We start from the raw sequence: 22530 nt of genomic DNA on the forward strand, positions 1-22530 counted from the left end.
ACTCCGTATAATTTATGCCCCTGTGTACGCTTCGTTCTCTAGTATACATTCTTTCACTTAAATAATCAAGATAAGGTATCCCAGCGTCTCAAAATAATTACGCCAGGCTTTCCTAACTCCTCTTTGTCCATGAGAATATCATCAACGCCCTCAAGGCATTATAACCTTTGTTCTCTCAAAACTATCTCTCCAAGATGGGAGTCTTGTGTGTGTTTTATCATAAAACCGCGAACCTTATTGAACAGAGCTTCTTTATTGGATGGCAGGCTGAGGGTCGTGAAAGGAATTGAGAATGCTGAATCATTTTGACATTATAATAAATGAATAAGCGAATTACCTATATAAAATGCAAATTTAAGAAATATTATCTGTATAATCAAGCACAGAGAAAGGTATCTGTGGTTTATACACATTGTTGTATACTTTAGAATATCGGAAATTGAAATTCGGTCCAAAATGTGGAGTGTAAAGCCTATCACTTGCTGCAGCCATGAAAACTGCCATCCACCATAGTTTTCAGCAGTTAGAGTACTTCAATTCAGAATAGTGATCAGAATAAAAGTAAATTGTGGGTGTATGTACTCTGGTGGAGTAGTAATGCATCTTTAACTAATGCATCATTAGTTTAAGATGAATTTTTTATGATGCATTAGTTAAATGACTTTATAAAGATTTAACAAAATGTGAGAACATCTTGTTTTAAACAGTATACTTTTGTTCTAATACATGACAGCTGTTTAGACACGAGCTGATTAAATGATATATGCTTCCCCTGGCCTGTGCCGTCTTTTGATAATTACTTACTTGATTTGGCCTAATTAACTAAATTATTCCAATCAATATTAATATTTTGATTAATTATAGTGCACAATTAGATCACGTTAAGGTCGGGTATCATTGAGAAAATCCGTCGGAGCCAAATGGAGGATTTGAACCCGCTGACTTGGTACTCCCAAGCAAACGCCCTAGACCATGTCGTGGTGTAGTGGTCTAGGGCGTTTGCTTGAGAGTACTAAGTTAGGGGGGGTTCGAATCCTTCTCATGGCTCCTAATGATTTTCTCTTTAATTATAATAAGTATTTTTATTGTCATGTTTCCATCTGCCTTTTGGTCCTTCTGTTTATTCAACAGTTTTTCCCAATTGTTATATATCCAAGCTTCTACAGAACAATCTTTCTTATGATCTCCATTCCATATTTATTGCCTAATTTTTTTCTTTACATCTCTTTCCCAGTCTCTGCATCTCGATCTCTTTCTCAGTCTCTTTTCCATCTCTCTCTCGCAGTCTCTCCATCTATTTCCTAGTCTCTCCCGCTCCATTTACTTCAAGTCTTTCCCTCACCATCTATCTCCTGGTTCTCCCTCATCTCATCCCACCAGAGAATGCATAAATCGCCAACGCATCACCAGCTAGGTTTAATTTCCTTCCCTCGATCATCCTCTCAAGCTTGATTTCTCTCAAGACACATTCTCCTCCTCAGTTTTGTGCACACATTTCTCCATCTCATTTTCCCTTTATCAGAGCACTTTCCTCTAATCCCGCCCTCATCCATAGAGGTACGTCAACAAGTCACTTCCCTATATCCATATAGGCACTTTCACTTATCAGTATTTGGGACACTTTCTTTAATCTCATCTTCAGCCCTGAAGAACTTTCCGATTCACCATCTCTTCCTAAGCTTAAAGATATTTTCATCATTTTCTTCTCGCCTGGTGAAGATCTACGTCTTTGTGGAAGCAGTCTTCATCTGCATGTTATTGCCTTTGGTTGGAAATAAAATTACTGAGCCTGGATCACTTCGTCTGCCACTGCTGCTCGCTGCTGAGTGAGTGAGTGAGATGGAGTGAATGTGTGTGCACTTACCTAGTTGTGCCTGCAGGGCCTAGCGCTTGCTCTTGGACCCCCGAACTTTTCGGCTGTCAAGTCATCTAATCAGTGGTGACCGACCATCTAGATTTCTATTATATACATGTATGATAAATCTATGTGTGTGGCATTAGTGTCAACAACCCAATTCGCAAATTTATTTACTCACTACTCTTGTATATATTGTTCTAATTTATGGCCTCTCATCCTGCTCTCATTCCTTGTAAACTGTTCTTATCTACTCTGTGTATACTTCTTTATATATATATATATATATATATATATATATATATATATATATATATATATATATATATATATATATATATATATATATAGTCACACTGGTCACATATTATATATTAAATATATATATAATATGTATTTAATGTGTGCATGTGTGTGTTGCTGCTGCTGCTCATGCTGCTACTGCAGTTGTTGATGCTGTTGAGGTTTTTGTTGCTCTTGTTGATACTAATGCTGCTGTTGGACTTGTGTTTATTTTATACTTTTGTTGCTGCTGCTGTTGTCACCACTATTTATGCGGTATCTATTTAGTTAACTAATTTTGAATGAAATTGCTTAAATTATAAGGAAATATTTGAAAATATCATTAATTTAAACAAATTACGGGCCATAAGGCACGAATGAGCTCGGCTCTGTAACATCATTAATATTCCATGTCTATAAAAGAGAAGGCCTGTTTATTTTTCTGTTTGTTCGAGGTTGGGGCCAGACGCAAGGAGCTAGCCTCACCAAACTTTGCAAGGTGACTGTTCTTTGTCTGGGATGGTCATAGGTTGGTCTGGATCAAGCCCCCTTGCACCCTCAATGAAATTGTCAGTCATACTAATTTCCAGTCTCACTAAATAAGGACTCCCTCCTCACTAAGACTCCAGGGGTGAAGGGAAAGCGCATAGTAGAGAAGATAAAGGGTAGGGAAGTTGGTGAATAAAAGGGAAGGTGGTAAATGGTATGGATAGTTGTGATGGGTATGGAAGATGATGAAGGGTAAGGTACGTGGTAAAGGTAAGGAAGGTGGTGAAGGAGGCGAAATGTGGAGAGGGGAAATCATGAAGGGTGCAGAAGATGCTGAAGGATAGAGGGGATGGTGAGGAGTAGGGACGTTGGTGAAGGATAAGAAAGATGGTAATAAGATGAGAGAGTAGTGAAGAATAGGGAAGGTGGTGAAGGGGAGGATAGCTTGTAAAAGAAGAGGGATAGTAATAAAGGATTATGAAGTTTTTTGAAGAGTTAGTAAAGAGACGAAGAAGGGGAAAGGTGTGACGATGCGTGTTAAGATGGTTACTGTGATGAAGATAGTGAGTGGCTAGGATGCAGTGTTTCTCATAAGAGCAGCGCATGGTACACCCCACCCACACACACTAGTTCCAAGAAATACAAAATTTTACCACTGAAATTACAAATATTTTTTTAATTAAGAATAATTCCTAATAGTTGTGCACGCGTGTGTGTGTGTGTTGGGAGGAGGGGGGGGGGGGGGAAGCTCAAGACCGGGGCTCGAGAGCTAGATCTCGCTCCCTGTAGACTCAGATAAGCATCTGATAAAAGTAATGAGTTTGGATATTGAAAATATTTGCCTTATAGTCATTAAATTGGTAATATACATATAATAATTTATAAAAGGATCTCACTGGAATACATATATTTATTTGACTACTGTTGCCACTGATTCACGACTGGAACCCCTTTACTATTTTTTTTTTTGGGTGGGGGCAGACGGGAATAAATAAAAAACAACATATATCTGATGTATTATTATTCATGAGTAGTATAAAATTTGTACATTTAAAATAAGCATAAAAATAACCTATGCACACATACATACCGTATATACAGAAAAAATAAGGACTGGAATAAGAAAAACGTAAGATGACACAGAACATTTTTTGAAAGGAGAACATATGCTTTATAGAGTAAATAATTAGCATCAACCTCAAGAGTTATGTTTGTTGTTGACGGGCCAGAAGGAAACTGTGTTGACCAGACCACACACTAGAAGTTGAAGGGACGACGACGTTTCGGTCCGTCCTGGACCATTCTCAAGTCGATTTGAAGGAAACTGTGTTCGAGCTGAAAGTCCCGAACGCACCCAAATCACTTATAGCTCTTACATTTATGTTGTATATATAGATATATATATTTATTTATTAATATATTTTATAAAAAACAAAGTGATTGACTAGTACAACAAATATGTCATTAACTGCAGGCTATATCATTCTCTTCACAGATACAAAAGTCCCTGTCTTGTTAAGAAAGAAAACTAAATCCGCTCGATGCTTGAGTGCCCCAGACTCCGAGGAGAGCTTAAAGGCTCATCTTCGAAGCACTGGAGATGAAGCAAACGACACAACCCATCCTCAGCTTGTGCTTGTCCTGCCATGACCGCCTCTTAAGACGCATTCGTCAACGTTTCCATACTGTATAATCAAAAATAGTATGTCATCAAATGTAAGTTAATATTATTATATTTTATAGTTTAATGTAGGCCTTGGGGTAGGTTAGAATTGGTGTTTTGGTTTTGTTAACAATTGTTTGAGTTTACGGTGCGTGTGAAGCATTTAGAGAAGCGTTCTTCGAACATAGGAAGTAAAGTTCAGGAAAAGCTGGAATGTAATTAGTTGTGAATCATGTGTAAAGTGTTTTACAATCATCAATTGTGATAACGGCTACTGGATTAACAAGCATTTGGCGATTTTTTTTTTTGAGGATGGGTTGAAATCCGAGTGATAAACACATGGGCCCCGAATCAACAGCAGCATGTTAACTCTACGAGAACGTGAAAAAATACGAAACCACTTCTGCTGCAACATACAAAAACACCCACTTCACAATCGCCAACATTATAGAGTAGGAACGGCACAGACTTACATATGAAAGGCATTTTTTTTCTGTTTAATATCATTATCTATCAAGGAACTAAAAACTCATGGTTCAGGTCACTTATAAAAAGTCTCAAGAGTAAATTGGGGTCAAGCTGCTGCTGCCAGCCTAATGAAGTTATGAACTCAGTTTTTGGAAGACAATCTCGGGTTCTATATTCTTGGCTCAAGGTAACCATTTGTCGGTCATAATGGTGGTGGTCCCAGAGAGAGGAGAACACGCACATATAAACACACACGCACATACACACACGCAATCTTGAAGAACTCATCACAAGCACAAGGAAAGAGGTATATATATATATTTATTTATATATGTTCATAATTATTTATTTTTACATATTTCACGACAATTTCGATTTGATAAAACATCTTTTTTTATCAAGCCGGAGAGTCCATGGAGATCAGTTTGACAGCAGATAATAATCACCAGCCTGAATGGAACATAACTTCCATCAAGAACACCGACAAGAATTTGAAACATTGAAACACTGGCGGCACGAGCAAGTCCCCCCGCGGCTCTAGAAAGCCCGACTACGAAACACCACAATCGTTCTCGCAGTCTTCACAACCCCTGCCAGCTCAAGGAAGATTTTGCTATGAGACCATTCGGGAAATACACTTACTCTGGAAAGTCTCTTTGTTTTCTGAAGTATATCTCTTCAGTTAATTTTCCACCCATAAACGCCTAATATACTACACCGGAACGTCTCACTAAAGGGTTGGATTGCTAGGTCGAGTCTCCATTGGGATATTTTGTTGCTGGCTATTGTTGATTACAGGCGTGTGAGTGTTGTTGGAGACTGGAGTGTGGTTCAGCTCATGGCTGAAGTTGACAGCCGACGTGTGATTGGGAGTGTGGTTTTGAACAGGTGCTTCGATATGGTTCCTCACAATCTCTGGGGTTTGGTTTGGGGCGTGGTTTTGGTCGATCTGGTCGTTCTCTAGAACTTCTTGGGATCCGGCAATGTCTGTCATCTCATCGATGGTGGCGATGGTAGCATCGAGCTGGCTCTTTGCAGGCGTCTTCGGGGTGCCGTTGTTGTTCTTGCTTTCTCTGAACCTCATTAGTTTCTGCTTCTTAGCTGGGTCACCTTCATATGTATAGTAGAAGGCAGAGTGCCGATTATACAGCACGATACCTACTACTATGAGTGCCAGAAGCAAGAGAACGAGAACACATCCTGCTACGATCACCAAATAGATTTCTTCTTTCATCATTTTTTTCACCGACCATCCAATATCAATGTCCTCCTGGCGCGTCAGTTGGCCTCGAGGCAGTTCGGGCTCATCAGTCATGACATCGAGCGAAGGTTCCACCCAGGTGGGCCAAGCAGGGACTGCTGCAGGCGTTGTGAAAGGACAGGCAGGGAGGTCGCCAGGAGGCAGAAGGGCCAGCACCAGGCCTGACACGCCTCGAGGTCCTATACACTTGATGCAGGTCCACACACGTGGCTCGTCGCATCCAGACTCCTGGTCAGGCGCATCCTGGAGCCACCGAAGCAATGGACCCGCGTGGCACTGGTCACACTGCCATGGGTTTCCCTCCAAACGAAGCGTTCGGAGCTCAGTGGCACTGGTCACCGACTCGAAGAAGGCATCATCCAGCCCCCGGAAGCTGTTGAGGGAGAGGTCTAGAGAACGTAAGTGAGGTGCATTGTATAGGACATCTGTAGAAAAAGTTGTAAGGTAGTTGGCCGACACGTTCAGGTGATGTAGATGGCGTGAGTGTCGTAGTAGCTCCGGGGGTAGTCTCGTCAGCCCCATGTCGCCGAGTCCTAACCGGCGAAGCTGGCGGGCCTTTGGCAGCACGGTGAGAAGTTGGTCTACGTGGAGTGAGTTGCCTGAAAGTTGGATGTCATGCAGCTGGTGAAGGGTGTCGTCGAGAGCACTGGACTCCAGGTGAGATAGTCGGTTGTATGACAGGTCAAGGTGCTTAATAGAACTATTAGCAAAGGCATTAATCTCCAGTCGACTGATGCGGTTGTGCGCTAGGTGCAAAGATGTCAAGGGCGAGCCAGCAATGGCTCCTCTTTCCACAAACGAAAGATGGTTTCCGTCAAGTCTAAGAGTGACCAAATGGGGTAAAGCATTGGAGGCAATTCCAAGAGGCACTTGCGTTAGGCGGTTATTTCGAAGGTCGAGGTCACGTAATTGTGGTAAAGTCTGCAGTAAGGAGTTGCTGATGGAGCTGAGATGGCACCCAGCACAAGACAGCTGCCGCAACTCTGGCACATCCGTGAACCGCTCCGGTTGCAGGTCGCCGAGGGGATTATGGCTTAGATCAAGTCGTTCCAATCTTGCCAGACCAAAGAAGATTCTCGGCACCAGCTCCGGGACTATGTTGTTGGCTATGGTGAGAGTACGGAGGTGCCGCACGTAACGGAAGACTGCCGACGGTACTGACTGAATACGATTATGACTCAGATCTAAATGGCGCAGCGCATCGGCGCCACGAAAGTTCGTGTCCATGAGGGCGGAGATGTGGTTGTAGGTGAGGTTGAGGACGTGTAGGCGGTGTAGACCCCAGAAGGAGTGGGCGCCCAGAGCCGGGATTCCTGAATGTGTAATGTGCACCTCCTCCAGGCGACGCAGGTTCTTGAAGATGGGTCCAAGGGTGAAGCTGTTGGGATTACCGGGCGGCGCCGAGATCAACAGCAACTCTGTTTCGGCGCCCATGTTTGTGACCGGAAGAGGGTCCCTCATTCCGCCAGCCTCGCACCGGATGCCTCGCCGCCCACGCTCATCTAGCGAACAGCGGCATTCTCGAGGGCATGCCCACGTAACGCCCACAGACGCCCATAGCAGAAGCAATAGCACGACCGTCATCTGCAAAGAAACAGAAGATCGTTAGATGTCATACATGAAGTTTCAGAATAATCATCAAACTTCCCTGATTCTACAGAGCACCAGGCTGGACTCTATAGAACAAAAAGCAGAATATAAATTAGAAAGACTTTATAGAGCAGATAGGAGGAATGAAAGTAGCAGTGGGGGGTCTAATAGAGATGCATTAGTTTCCAGAAGATTATTAAATAAAGTACTTGTAAAGATAATAATAAACAGAACGCATTGGCATGCTGGAGCTGCTGTTGCTGCAGTGCGTGAGCTGTTGTTGCTAGCAGGAGGGAGAGGCTGCCTTGGATTACGTGACTAGTGCTCACTGTATGTAATTAAACAGATCTCTCACCCCTGTCCATGGAGGACAGAAGAAAATAAAAATATGCTGGTTAGCATTGTAAATGGATTACAATGCCTTTGGAAGGGGGATAAACATGTAGGCTACAGTTGAATAACGGAAATAGCTACTATGACATGCTCGTATATATATATATATATATATATATATATATATATATATATATATATATATATATATATATATGTATATATATATATGTATATATATATATATATATATATATATATATATATATATATATATATATATATATATATATATGTATATATATATATATATATGTATATATATATATGTATATATATATATATATATATATATATATATATATATATATATATATATATATATATATTCCTGCCCGCCATCTGAGGAGCTGGAGGAACTCGACAACCTATGATAGCCATCTTTGTAACCTATATGTAACTCCTTTTTTGTAACAAGGTTCAAATAAAGCAAATATATATGTGTACATACAAAAGAATGGGGGTGGTAGAAGATAATATTAGTGTTCAGTGAGAGACCACAAGGTCTCCTTTGAATACTTTTTATTTTCTTCTCCGAGGCTATGGGTCCCCACATTGGCACCAGAGGTGGTACCCTCACAAATTTATATATATATATATATAAATATATATATATATATAAATATAAATATATAAATATATAAATAAAAATAAATATATAAATATAAATATGTAAATATATAAATAAAAAAAAAAAAAATATATATATATATATATATGTACATATATATATATATATATATATATATATATATATATATATATATATATATATATATATATATATATGTGTATATATATATATATATATATATATATATATATATATATATATATATATATATATATATATATATATATATATATTACAGTATACATATATACTATGACGGTGAAACAGTGTTGGTAGATAAAATGACTCACTGCCTATATATATAATTGCTGGTGATTGTGACAAACAGGTCGGAAATGATGGTGTTAATGGTAGGGTTGATTCGTAATTCTGGAAGGTATTGATGACTGGCTAATCTGCTTCCCTTAGCAGGTGTTGTTAGTCAGCCTGAACGTGCTTTTCTCAGGTGTTACAAAATATAAGCGAAGAGAGAGGCATATGTACTCCATGTAACATAATTTTGTTATATATGAATACATTCGGGTAATAAATTGTGGAAACAACTAGTCACTAAAATTTCAAATTGTCACATTTTAGCATTAAACCCCCAAAAATATTAGAAATGATTGCGTCAATATACTGTCATGTCCATTACTGTGACGGTGAAACAGTGTTGGTAGCTAAAATGACTCACTGCATACAAATTCCAGTCGTGATATATCGCACAGATAATTTGAATGGGAACATTAGTTATCCGTCGGTGAAATACAATGTATCTGCATGGTTTAGCTCATTCTCAATTTTGACTATTAAATTCACGGTATATGCACAGAGCAACAGTGGCTTGGTTGGCATTTACCAGAGTGGATACAAATTCTATTTACTGTGTGTTTCTATACTTTTTGGTGGGTGTGAGAGATAGAGAACTGCCTTGGTTATTGCTCTCAGAGTATTTACTGCTCCCGAGGTAGTGAATTGTGAGCTAAAAAAGGATGATAAGCTGTGCATTGACGGCGCGTATTTTCTGACACGTTGGGGTATGTTGTATTAACGCAAAGTGCATGTTATAACTGGTGCAGGCAGCGCACTAAACATTAGAACTTGGCATACGCATAACTGGTTGTTTAGTGGTCCGGGGAGTATGCATGATTGCCGATTAAAGTGAGTACGAATGACAGCTGGTACAGGTTAAAGTGAGTACGAATGACAGCTGGTACAGGTTAAAGTGAGTACACATGAGGCTCAACATTTAATAGGCGTCATCAAAATACACGTTCAATAACAATATACCTGATCAGCTGGACTTTGTTCCTATGACCAACATCAACAGTTCAGTTGATCAGGTAGTTAGCCAGGACACCAGATGAGAGATAAGGAACGGCGCGACTAGGATTTCAACAACCACATCCAGCAAGAAACAATTCTATTAGCAGTAGCAGCACTAGACACAATAACCTGTCGTTGTTAGAAGTAGAGGCAGATGTGTCGTACAATCACAACGGCGGATGAGTGCTATGAAACAATCACCCATGATCTGTCAACACAATCAGACAGGAGGATGACAACTCTTGACACAATCCCCCATGACCTGTCAACACAAACAGATGGAAAGATATCGTCCCTTGACACAATCACCCATGACCTGTCAACACAAACAGATGGAAAGATGTCGTCCCTTGACACAATCCCCCATGACCTGTCAACACAAACAGATGGAAAGATGTCGTCCCTTGACACAATCACCCATGACCTGCCAACACAAACAGATGGAAAGATGTCGTCCCTTGACACAATCCCCCATGACCTGTCAACACAAACAGATGGAAAGATGTCGTCCCTTGACACAATCCCCCATGATCTGCCAACACAAACAGATGGAAAGATGTCGTCGCTTGACACAATCCCCCATGATCTGTCAACACAAACAGATGGAAAGATATCGTCCCTTGACACAATCCCCCCATGACCTGTCAACACAAACAGATGGAAAGATATCGTCCCTTGACACAATCACCCATGACCTGTCGACACAAACAGATGGAAAGATATCGTCCCTTGACACAATCACCCATGACCTGTCGACACAAACAGATGGAAAGATATCGTCCCTTGACACAATCACCCATGACCTGCCAACACAAACAGATGGAAAGATATCGTCCCTTGACACAATCACCCATGACCTGTCTACACAATCAGAGGGGAAGATGACCACCAGACGGCCAGGGGAGGTAACTGGTTCCCGAGAGCAACATAACTTCCCACAATAACCGCGAGTTATGCCATATCGGATTCCTATACGGGATCCGCTGAGCGCTTTGTAGGCTCCAGCGCGCCCCGCAATGTTTATGGGGAGGCAGCCCTCACCTGCAGAGTCCGACCACTGCTCTTCTGCTTATCCTTCCCTTCGTGTGGCCAATTCAACCCCTTCACACTTCCCCTTCCAAACCATATTTCACACCCTTGCCCCCATTCTGTACCCCCTTTGGGCCTTCCCAGCTTCCCTTTTCTATACTTTTCAACGTTGCGTGACCTTTGTATTCTCCATTTTTGTTATTTTCTCTAACTGCAATTTCTTTCCAAATCTTCTGTCCTCGTCCTTCTGTCCCCTGTTCTGTCTTCTGTCCCCTGTCTTCTGTCCTTACCATACCCAATGTCCCCCAATCCTTTCACAATTTCTACCCTCTTCCATCTTTTCCTCTTGGCTTATACCCCATCTGAGCTCCCTCGACTCCCGTTGACGTAGCGAGTAAAGAAGGTCCAACCGGTTCCTGGAACTTGGGTGGTCATGTCTTGCGTTTTACTCTTTACAATGATTTGTTGTGATGCTTAATTATCATCATAATTTAGTCATCATTACCATCTTCTACCATTGTTTGTTTTTCTATGCCTTCTACTTCATCATTAACCATTTTTGTCTGTTTTTTCCCTTTCTATGTCGTTTACTTCTTCATATATTTTTGTATTGTATTACAATGTGACAATTATTCACATTGTATTCCTTATTTTACTTTTACCATTTTCATGATTCATTTTTACCTCAAGAAATGAGTCTGCATTTGGTCATGAGTCTCAAATGTCGTTTTAGGTCAATTATGAACGTGTGAGGAAAGTAGAAAAGTTTTTTTCTGTAATTAAAGATGCTTGTTTACGAGAGATAAGATACCTTTCGTAGATGAACATTCCTTTCAAGTTTTATAAGTATATATATAGAGATCCAAATGATGAGCAATGCACTCTGTTGTGATCAATAAATGATCGCGGGGGACTGGCGTTAAATTTGTGAGAAATGTTAAATAAAATCTCTGAAATGAACAGATAACAATGACTTAAGGATAAATGTAAACTTCTTTGTTGAGTTATGAAGTATGACAATCCACTGCCCTACAAATTCCACCAGAGAGAGAGAGAGAGAGAGAGAGAGAGAGAGAGAGAGAGAGAGAGAGAGAGAGAGAGAGAGAGAGAGAGAGAGAGAAAACGAATAAATGGGTTGAGGTGAAAATGTAAGTGAGATCTTTGCTGCTAGCTTTCTTCACACAAAGGATATATTTTCACTATATCTCTATAAATAGAGTAATCCTCGAGAGAAACAAGCGCTAAACGTCCATCTTGACGATTGCCAAACATATCTAAAGAAGTATACATGCAGTAAGAGGCTTAAAGAGGCTCAGACCAGCCTTTTCATTCGACTTGGTTCACTCTCCCCACCTCCAGGAGATACAAAAAATTGCTGAGAGAGAGATCAGCAAACCAAGCTTCTTGAATAGGGAATGACTGGTTCTGTTGCTGTCGCTGCTGCCCTTGAAATGTCGCTGTCGCTGATGTTTGTGAATGGCATGTACTCGCTAAGATGTGCATATCCAGGGTAGAGACGGTAAGCCGTCCTCTCAACTAATGTGCTTCAGTTCGTACCATATGGTCTCCAACGTAAAAAAATAAGGGACCAGATTCACGAAGCAGTTACGCAAGTACTTACGAACGTGTACATCTTTCCTCAATCTTTGACGGCTTTGGTTACATTTATTAAACAGTTTAAAAGCATGAAAACTTCCCAATCAACTGTTGTTATTGTTATAAACAGCCTCCTGGTGCTTCGGAGTTCATTAATTGTTTAATAATTGTAAACAATGCCGGCAAAGATTGAGAAAAGATGTACAGGTTCGTAAGTGCTTGCGTAACTGCTTCGTGAATCTGGCCCCAGGGTACTGTGAAAAGTAAGTAGCTCACAAATATCCTCGTTTTCTATGCGTTGGCTGGTTAGGTTCGATGGGAGGCTTGGTACACTTAGTACCCTTTATTTTGTATTTTGTATCATACCAAGAGAACTGTTTGGAGCGTCAGCCATTTAGTGCCGCATTTCGAACATTAGTAATTTAATTACTAATAATTACTAATTTAATTAGTAATTAATAATTTATTAATGAAATGATTTTAGTCACTCTTTTTATCATGCTTTGATTAAACAAGTTAAGCAGTGAAAGTTTGAGCAGTTCAATCAAGACTTTCACAATGTTGTATGAAGTTTTCTGATATCTCTGGGTCCAATTTGCGTCTCTAAGTTCTTTATTGAGTGAACATTGCGAACATTCAAAACAAGGGCTACATGAGCAAAAAAGATTATCAGACTAAACTACAATGGATGACGCATACAATCACCCGGTCTAGACAGTAACTGGTTGTGCGATCGCGCGAACTACCTTTCCCTTGGCTCGACACAACTGGATAAACATAATTAGCTTTCTGTTCCCAACAATGTGAACCAGGGGCCAGATTCACGAAAGCAGTTACGCAAGCACTTACGAACCTGTACATCTTTTCTCAATCTTTGGCGGCTTTGTTTCCAATTATTTAACAGTTAATGAGCTCCGAAGCACCAGAAGGCTGTTTATAACAATAACAACAGTTGAATGGGAAGTTTTCATGCATGTAAACTGTTTAATAAGTGTAACCAAAGCCGTCAAAGATTGAGGAAAGATGTGCACGTTCGTAAATGGTAGCGTAAGAGCTTTCGTGAATCTGGCCCCAACCTTTATTCGTGTTTCACATCGCTCAAAACGTTTATTTCCAATTAAAGTTCCACTGGTAACACTAATATCAAACTAATCCTTCTCATTACGTTACTAAGTAAAACTGACCAGTCACGAAACACCATGCAGTATATCAAATAAATATTGAACATAAAACTAACTACTACTACTAATTCTACTACCACTAGTACTACTATTACTACTAACCACCACGCCAGTAACACTGTCATTAAGTCTTCGAAGCAGGACGCGGGAATCGAACCAACGTCCTGGGTGACTCCCAGACGCACGCCTTACTCATGGACCACTATAATTTATACGTTACACAACCTCTGGAGTCCGCCAGACCACACTAGTAATTGAAGACACATTATTACCCCTTGGTTCATCGTTGTGGAGTTTGATTGATGGAATGGACGGAAGTTATGTTTACTTAAACATTTTACTCTCAAGATAGTGATCATTTGTACTATATTACAACATACGTTTTGAATCGACGTATTTCAGTATTTTAAGGCTTATCTGATAAATAAAATTTAACTGCACATGTTCAGAAACTTTTCCAAGTTTAGTACTGTTGGCAATTTAGTTTTACATCGAATACCTCGTCTTGTTTTGAAAGGGAGAGATTTAGCGATTAATATATTAATAATATTTCTGCGGGGTCGACAACCCAACATGAAGGGTCAAAGCGGAAGGGACAGAGCTGTGTGACTATTGAGAATATCCCTCATTCATCTCATTCTTTCGCCAAAAGAAAGGCTTCTCGAAACTGCAATCCACCCTCCATGGAAAGAATGTGTTCGAAGAGGAGTAAGAACGAAAGGAGAAAGAGGAGTAAGAATAAAGGGAGAAAGATCTCATTCCAACGTCACCATTCAATCTCAGTTCGACTCGTATTAAGAATATTTCCTCTTCACAAAGAGATGGTCGAGAACTGGACAACTGAAAGCTCTAACAGATGGCCCCAGCTTACACCTCAACTTAAACATGAGCATTGAATTAGACAAAAATAAAGAATACAGCTTAATAATCATCTCATAACAAATCAATGTTTTGGCAAAGGCTTTATAATTATCAGACCGGATGACAGCTTAGCTTGTAAGGTTCAATACAAAATCTGAAAGCTAATCCTACAGAACCACGAGACAGAGAGAGAGAGAGAGAGAGAGAGAGAGAGAGAGAGAGAGAGAGAGAGAGAGAGAGAGAGAGAGAGAGAGAGAGAGAGAGAGAGAGAGAGAGAGAGAGAGAGAGAGAGAGAGAGAGAGAGAGAGAGAGAGAGAGGGAGAGAGGGAGAGAGGGAGAGAGAGAGAGAGAGAGAGAGAGAGAGAGAGAGAGAGAGAGAGAGAGAGGGAGAGAGGGAGAGAGGGAGAGAGAGAGAGAGAGAGAGAGAGAGAGAGAGAGAGAGAGAGAGAGAGAGTGGGCAGGCCATGAGTGACGGAAGCTTATCAACGTGATACATAATACGGAAGAATGAGCCATGGAGGGAGAGAGGGATGGAGGGGATGATGAAAGGAGGGACGGGTTAAGGGGAGTCAAGAGCGTGTCGTTGCCAGGGGGGATGTGGGTTGGGAGGGAGTGTGAGGTAAGGGATGGGGATGTGGGTATGGTGTGGGTAGGAAGGGTGAGGGTGATGGGAGAATATTGGAGAAGGGTGGGGCAAACAGACAGGTGGGGAGGGGAGGAGGGGGAGGAGGGGGAGAGCCGGGGTAGGGCAGGGATTATGGAACAGGCTGGGATAAAGAGCGAATGGAGGGTGTTGGAGGGGGAAGTTGTATTGGTCAGGGTAGGGCAAGGTAGAATGGGGTGGGGAGGGGGGGTTGAGAGGGGACAAGGGTGGGCAGCTGCAGGCTGGGACAACACAAAGACGGCTTGGCCCCAGAGTTCACAGGCATTCTGGTGTACCTTTATTCATAATGAGTTTACTCTAAGGTTAGACCATCTCTTCCCACACGCACAAACACACACACACTTACTCATGCACATACACACTTACACACACTCAAGAGTCAGAGAGAGAGAGAGAGAAGGACTTGGGGGTTGATATCACGCCAGACCTGTCCCCTGAAACCCATATCAAGAGAATAACATTAGCGGCATATGCCAGGTTGGCCAACATAAGAACGGCATTTAGAAACTTGTGTAAGGAATCATTCAGATCTTTATATACCATATATGTCAGATCAATCTTGGAGTATGTAGCTTCTGCATGGAGTCCATATCTAGTCAAGTATAAGACTAAACTGGAAAAGGTTCAAAGGTTTACCAACAGATTAGTACCCGAGCTGAGAGGTATGAGTTACGAGGATAGACTATGGGAATTAAACCTCACGTCGCTGGAAGACAGAAGAGTTAGGGGGGACATGATCACCACATACAAGATTCTCAAAGGAATTGATAGGGTAGATAAAGACATGCTATTTAACATAAAGGGCACACGCACTAGGGGACACAGGTGGAAACTGAGTGCCCAAATGAGCCACAGAGATATTAGAAAGAACTATTTTTAATGTCATGGTGGTTGACATATGGAATGCATTAGGAAGTGATGTGGTAGGGGGCTGACTCCATACACAGTTTCAAATGTAGATATGATAGAGCCCAGTAGGCTCAGGAATCTGTACACCAGTTGATTGACAGTTGAGAGGCGGGACCAAAGAGCCAAAGCTCAACCCCGCAAGCACAAATAGGTGAGTACACACACACACACACACACACACACACACACACATTCTGTCTCTCTCTGTCTCTCTCTCTCTCTCTCTCTCTCTCTCTCTCTCTCTCTCTCTCTCTCTCTCTCTCTCTCTCTCTCTTTCTCTCTCTCTCTCTCTCTCTCTCTCTTTAACCACTTAACACCTTGCCTAGTGGGGTGATTATGTCTGCTCATCTGCCTGTCTGAATTTCTGTGGAGCATGTATTTGTTTTTTTAACATTTTGTGTGGAAGTTTTTACTGTCAGTCTGGATGGTTTCCACGCCCTCGTTTGTTCCGCTCCCTTCCACACTCCTCTCCCTCAGAATACTTTACTTCTCTCTCCCTACCATACTCCCCCACACACTCCTCTCCCTCCAGTAGTCCAACACTAATATTCTCCCTCCATTAATCCTTTCTCTTCATTACTCCCTTCCCTTCACCACACGACTCCTTTTCCTACCATACGCCTTCCTCCCATATTACTCATATTTCCACATTATCTCCTATACTAACCGCACAGCTCTTCACATATATGTTTAGTTTAGCCCCCCCTCTCACACAATTTCTATAGTGGACAGGACAAAAGTCCACTATTTGCCAATAAGAGTATTATTGATCATGCAAGCAACCTCGTATCATTGACCTTGCAAGCAACCTGTGCTTGAAAGTATTAAACACGAGTTGGGATATTCGAGGGGTTCCGATTTTTTTTTTTAGCATTGTTCAATTGTATTTTTCTTTATCTTACGCGAGTGACCATGGTTGAGCAGCTTAGGAGAAACGCGTGTATAGATTGAAAGGGACTCTTAGCATACCCTGGACTGGGAGTCGGGTCTAAGAGGACTGCAACCTATCCACAACTGATATGTGGCAGAATTTCTTGCCAGACAGAATAGGTCTTCACTGTAAAATGCAGTATACACTTACTCTTTGTGCTTTCATGGCCAAAACTACTTCATGTCATACCTGGAACATACCTGAAGTGGGTTCTGAGAGTTTTTCTACTTCCCGAGCCCGGGCTGGGGCCAGGTTTAACTTGTAATGACTTGGTTTGCTATATCTAGAGTTTAACTAAGAGGTTGGTGGTGATATCAGAGGGTCGTGATGTCAGTGGTGGTGGTGTGAGGTCAGAGGGGTGTTGGTGAGGTCATGAGGGTGTTGGTGAGGTCATGAGGATGGTGGTGAGGTCATGAGGGTGTTGGTGAGGTCATGAGGGTGGTGGTGAGGTCATGAGGATGGTGGTGGTGGGGCACATCGGTCCAGTGAACGGACAGAGCTAAGCGGAGCCAGTTGCAAAGAGTCATATCCTGTTTTTTGTCCTCTTGCTTTTTCATGCAGCAGTCAACTACATCGGAACTGCTGTGAAGGTCGAATGTGATTTGGGAGTGTTGTGAGGGGGAATGCGGCGAGGGGTGTGGTGAGAGGATTGGTGAGGGATGTGTGGTGAGGGGACGGGTGAGTGAGAGGGTGTAATGAGGTTTATATATGATGAGGCGCGTGTTGCAACTGACTGTGGTGTTAGAAAAGTTAGTTGTGTGGTTGTGTGTTCGATTAATGAGGTGTGAGGGAGTTATGTGATGACGAGAATGTGGTGAATGTGAAAGTTTTATGACAATACATTGTGGGGGGAAATATAGTGAGGGAGTTGTGTGTAATACAATACAGTAGTCCCTCACTCTTACCATTGTAAACAGCTTAATCATTTCCTGTGACACATAAATGTACCCGGAAAAATAATTACATTGTGAATGCTAAAGTGTTGGGGGGAATGGGGGTAGGCAGACACACCCATGAAGCTTCTAAGCTCAGGAGTATGGGTTGGTGAGGCGGAGGGAGAGTCATTTGTACACCAAACATCAGACGAGGAGTCACAATAACGTGACTGAAATATGTTGATCAAACCACACACTAGAAAGTGAAGGGTCGAAGACGTTTCGGTCCGTCCTGGTCCATTCTCAAGTCGATTGAGACTTGACCATTCTCTCAATCGACTTGAGAATGATCCAGGACGGACCGAAACGTCGTCGTCCCTTCACTTTCTAGTGTGTGGTTTGGTCAACACAAAACATCAAATCTTGAGGGAGGATGGGAAGGTGGAAAGTGTAGACACACTTGTACACCAGGTGCCAAAGCTGCCGACGCGACACGCAATAAAAAAAGATGAAGGTTGAGACAGGAAGCGCCCGCTGCCATAAAAAAAAGTAGCCAAAGGAATTGAGGAGAGTGGGAGCTGCCGGGTCCTGCTGTGAATCTTGTTTTCGAATACCGACATAGAATTCCACAAATGCTTTGGTAAAGCAAAGTTGTTCGGCTTAAGCCAAGGGGTCAACGTTTTTGTCAAAATGTATTGAATCTATACGTTTATCAAAAAGAGAGACGAATCAAGATAATATTGATGGAAACAATCAATTGAGACGGCCGATAATTATATTAGAAAGTAGACATTCAGAGTAAGAATTTGAGACAGTTCAGCAAGTCCCAACTTTGTCTGGGTACAAGTGACAGGATGAACAACCCAGCGGGTTTTCTTCCTATTGGAGGGTGTTGTACACGCTGCTATGGCGGTGTGTCCACTCACAGGATGAGCAACGCTGCCCAATAAACTCGCCACTCGGGTCAAAACGTAAAAAAACAAATTCAGAGTGCGAGTAGTTGTGGAAAAAGCAGAATGAGCTATTTCTCGACCCTTTGAACACAACTAGGAGAGGACACACACGCCTCTACATGAACAGGCCCCCACCATACCCGATCCACTTCCTCAGACGGGCTCGACAGCGGATGAACTCGCCGTAGAAGCCTCAGCAGCCGGCAACGACATCGGGAAGCGGGTAATCTTGTCAGTGACGGAATCACTGTCATCATACCTGAGGCGGGGATGGTGCGTTTGGCACACCTCTTAGCCACCTCTGCTATTGTGGCGATGGTATGGTGTGGATCGAGTATGGTGCGACAATGGTATGATTTGGTATGATATGGTGTCTTAGGAGTATGGTGTGGCAGTGGTATTATGTGGCAAGGTGTCTGGTAGTCGTATGGTGTGGTAGGGGTATGGTTTGGTACGGGGTATGGCGTGGTAGGAGTGTAGTGGGATCACTGGTATAATACAGTAGTTGTATGATTACATAGTTGCCGTGATTGTTGGGGGTAGAGACTGTGGTGAAGGTATGATTGTGGAGGCACGTTGATTGTGTAATCCTCGCTCTGATGGAAGCGTGATTGTGGTGGGATTACGATTGCAACTTGATTATGGTGGAACTATGATTATAATGATTGTATGATTGTGACGAATACGTAATGGTAGTAGTTGTGGCGCTGGTGATTGTTAGCAAAAATGTATTAGATGTTTTAGGAAATAAATTGGTTATTCAATTGTATCGATGTATACACAGGTACCCATAAAACTGGTTGGAGTACATGCATTTCCACGCGCACACATAAAGCCGGTTAAATGTGCACACACACACACACACACACACACACACACACACACACACACACACACACACACACACACACACACACACACACACACACACACACACACTCGCCAATAAATATTCGGTTAGGTTAGTTTACAAGCAGGTTCAGGCCGACACACACTCCAGGTAAAGCCAAAAGGATTATAAAATTTGTCTGACTGCTCGACTGAGTGACACCAGACCCGCCAGCTGGTGTTGATTACCTTATAACCCGAGGGATTGGAAGCGTTTTATGTTGTGAATCCTCGCGGTCAAGTCCCCACCGCTCCTCTTAAGCATTCACATCGTTCTATTGATTTACCGCAGCGTACAAAATACAAAGTTATAACCTAGCAGCAACATACGAACCCACCAACCTGACCATACCAACTGGTGCATGGGAAACTGTGTACATTTGTCAGCCGTTACTTTTCATAGTACTTTGTACGTACATATAACGCACATAATGAGACGTACGTACCTTACCTTGAGGTTACCTTGAGGTGCTTCCGGGGCTTAGCGTCCCAGCGGCCCGGTCGTCGACCAGGTCTCCTGTAAGGCCTGTACGTAACGAAGGGTTTGATAACCAATCGTTATCTTTAATTATCACATTCCTCCAGAAGTTTTTGTTTGTTTTAGTTAAGGATTATCTCGTTAATCTGCGTTTTCTACGTTGTGTGTGATGTTTGTATTAAAACAACAAGGGACAAGTTGAGTAATTTTCTTTATAGGAAAATGTTTAATATTGGCAAACATTTTATTCATGTGTTACTCATGTAAAACCTGCAGGTTTTGGCGGGAAGCTTAGGATAATCCTCGCCCTCATGATTAAAATAAATATGATAATTGGTGCAAACTGCAAGTCACATATATTGTAATTTTGTTGGTGCAATGTTAATATCACCATCAGTCCTTAAGTCATCATCAGCAACAATTACAGTTAATCATCCATCATTATCTGTACAATTATGATATTCCAAAATAAATGTCTATGAGCTTAACTGGAATATTGCCCAACAGTTTACTGATAATCTTTTAAAACAAGGGACATTGCTGACCTGGAATAGAAAATTCTTCGTTGGCCGCAGTGGCTTGGTAAACTTCTAGTACTTGGTAAACCTCCTGACGCTTGGTAAACCTCCAGTACTTGGTAAACCTCCAGTACTTGGTAAACCTTCTGAGGCTTGGTAAACCTCCAGTACTTGGTAAACCTCCAGTACTTGGTAAACCTTCTGAGGCTTGGTAAGCCTCCAGTACGTGGTAAACCTTAAACCTCCAGGACTACAGTGAGCACTACGGAGCTCTCAGGCTTGAAAATAATAGTCCCATTGGTTCCAAATGTACACATTGGAATGATCCTACACGAGGCGGGAGGCTCGACAAAATGGGCAAAATCTATTGAAAACTACCGGTAAAAGTGTAGTTGGTCTAATGGAAGTTTTTCCTTAGCAAAGAGACACACTAAAAACCTACAAATCACGAAAAATATAATAAAAATCAAGTTCATTTGCAAATTTATCGACAACCTTTAAAATCTTACATGTCCTCTCTATTAGTACGTCTAATTTTGTGAGTTATAATCCTAACGTACAAATTACAAAGTTGTTCTGTGGAAAGTAGTACCTCTCAAATATCCACGTTTTTTATGGATCAGTAGATTAGGTTAAGTGGGTGGCTTGGGTTTGTACGTTTCTGATAGGCTAGCATTATGCATTTTGTTCGTTGTGGCAAATCAAAAGAATGGGACTGAATACTCAGGAAAAAGATCCGGTGTGACTTGACCACATAAAACGCTTCTAGTCCCTTCTGGTTATAGGTAACGAGGGTGTTGTTGTTGTTATAGATTCAGCCACTTGGAACAAGTTCCAAGTAGCACGGGCTATTGTCAGCCCGTAACTTACCTGGCACAAGAGCGGGGCAAGGAGCACGGGCTCTGGTGAGCCCGTAGTAGACTTACCTGGCACAGAAGCGGTGCGGTAACGAGGGCTCGCTAACGGGTCTTGTGTCATTCAGTTGCCAGAGTCAGACAACCTCTCGAATCCTTTGGGTATTATATAGCATGGGCCTACCTGAACCTTTTTTTTTAAAGTTAAACTACCCGAGTATTTATTGGTGTGTGTGTGTACTCACCTAGTTGTGTTTGCGGGGGTTGAGCTCTGGCTCTTTGGTCCCACACACACACACTGGTGTGTGTGTGTGTGTGTGGGAGCGTGTGTGTGTGTGTGTGTGTGTGTGTGTGTGTGTGTGTGTGTGTGTGTGTGTGTGTGTGTGTGTGTGTGTGTGTGTGTGTTTAGTAACTACCCGACGGTCATAGTCTCACACACCTTTTCATTTTCATCGGAAACATTTTGGGTAATTTAGGGATTAAATCCGATGAGTCACAAATAACTCGAGAGTTGCTGGCCAGTGAAATGAAGAGTCTACCCACAACCCAACACACACACACCTTCTCCCCACTCCCACTCCCACACACTCACACACACACACACACACACACACACACACACACACACACACACACACACACACACACACACACACACACACACACACACACACACACACACACGCTCCCACACACACACACACACACCAGTACTTGTAAGCTCGTTCAGAGCCCAGGGTTACTTAGGATTAAAGAACGCAGCAAACTTTTCGCAAATGAACCTGAAATATTGTAGTTCTGCCGTTCTCTTCTCTGCTTCGTTATGGCGTGCATGAGAAAACGTAGTTAATTT

General features: G+C 42.0%; 1 protein-coding gene across 1 annotated transcript in view; it reads right to left on the bottom strand.

The window, feature by feature from the left end:
- Positions 1-3630: 3630 nt before the first annotated feature.
- Positions 3631-22530, bottom strand: part of LOC123754977 (carboxypeptidase N subunit 2) — an 81237-nt gene continuing 62337 nt past the window's right edge. The window contains exon 2 of the mRNA XM_045737335.2: positions 3631-7602. Within this exon, the coding sequence (XP_045593291.2) occupies positions 5488-7602 (2115 nt within the window). The 3' untranslated portion in view covers positions 3631-5487. The remainder of the gene's footprint in view (positions 7603-22530) is intronic.

This window comes from Procambarus clarkii, chromosome 28, assembly GCF_040958095.1.
Source record: "Procambarus clarkii isolate CNS0578487 chromosome 28, FALCON_Pclarkii_2.0, whole genome shotgun sequence".
Lineage (NCBI taxonomy): Eukaryota > Metazoa > Arthropoda > Malacostraca > Decapoda > Cambaridae > Procambarus > Procambarus clarkii.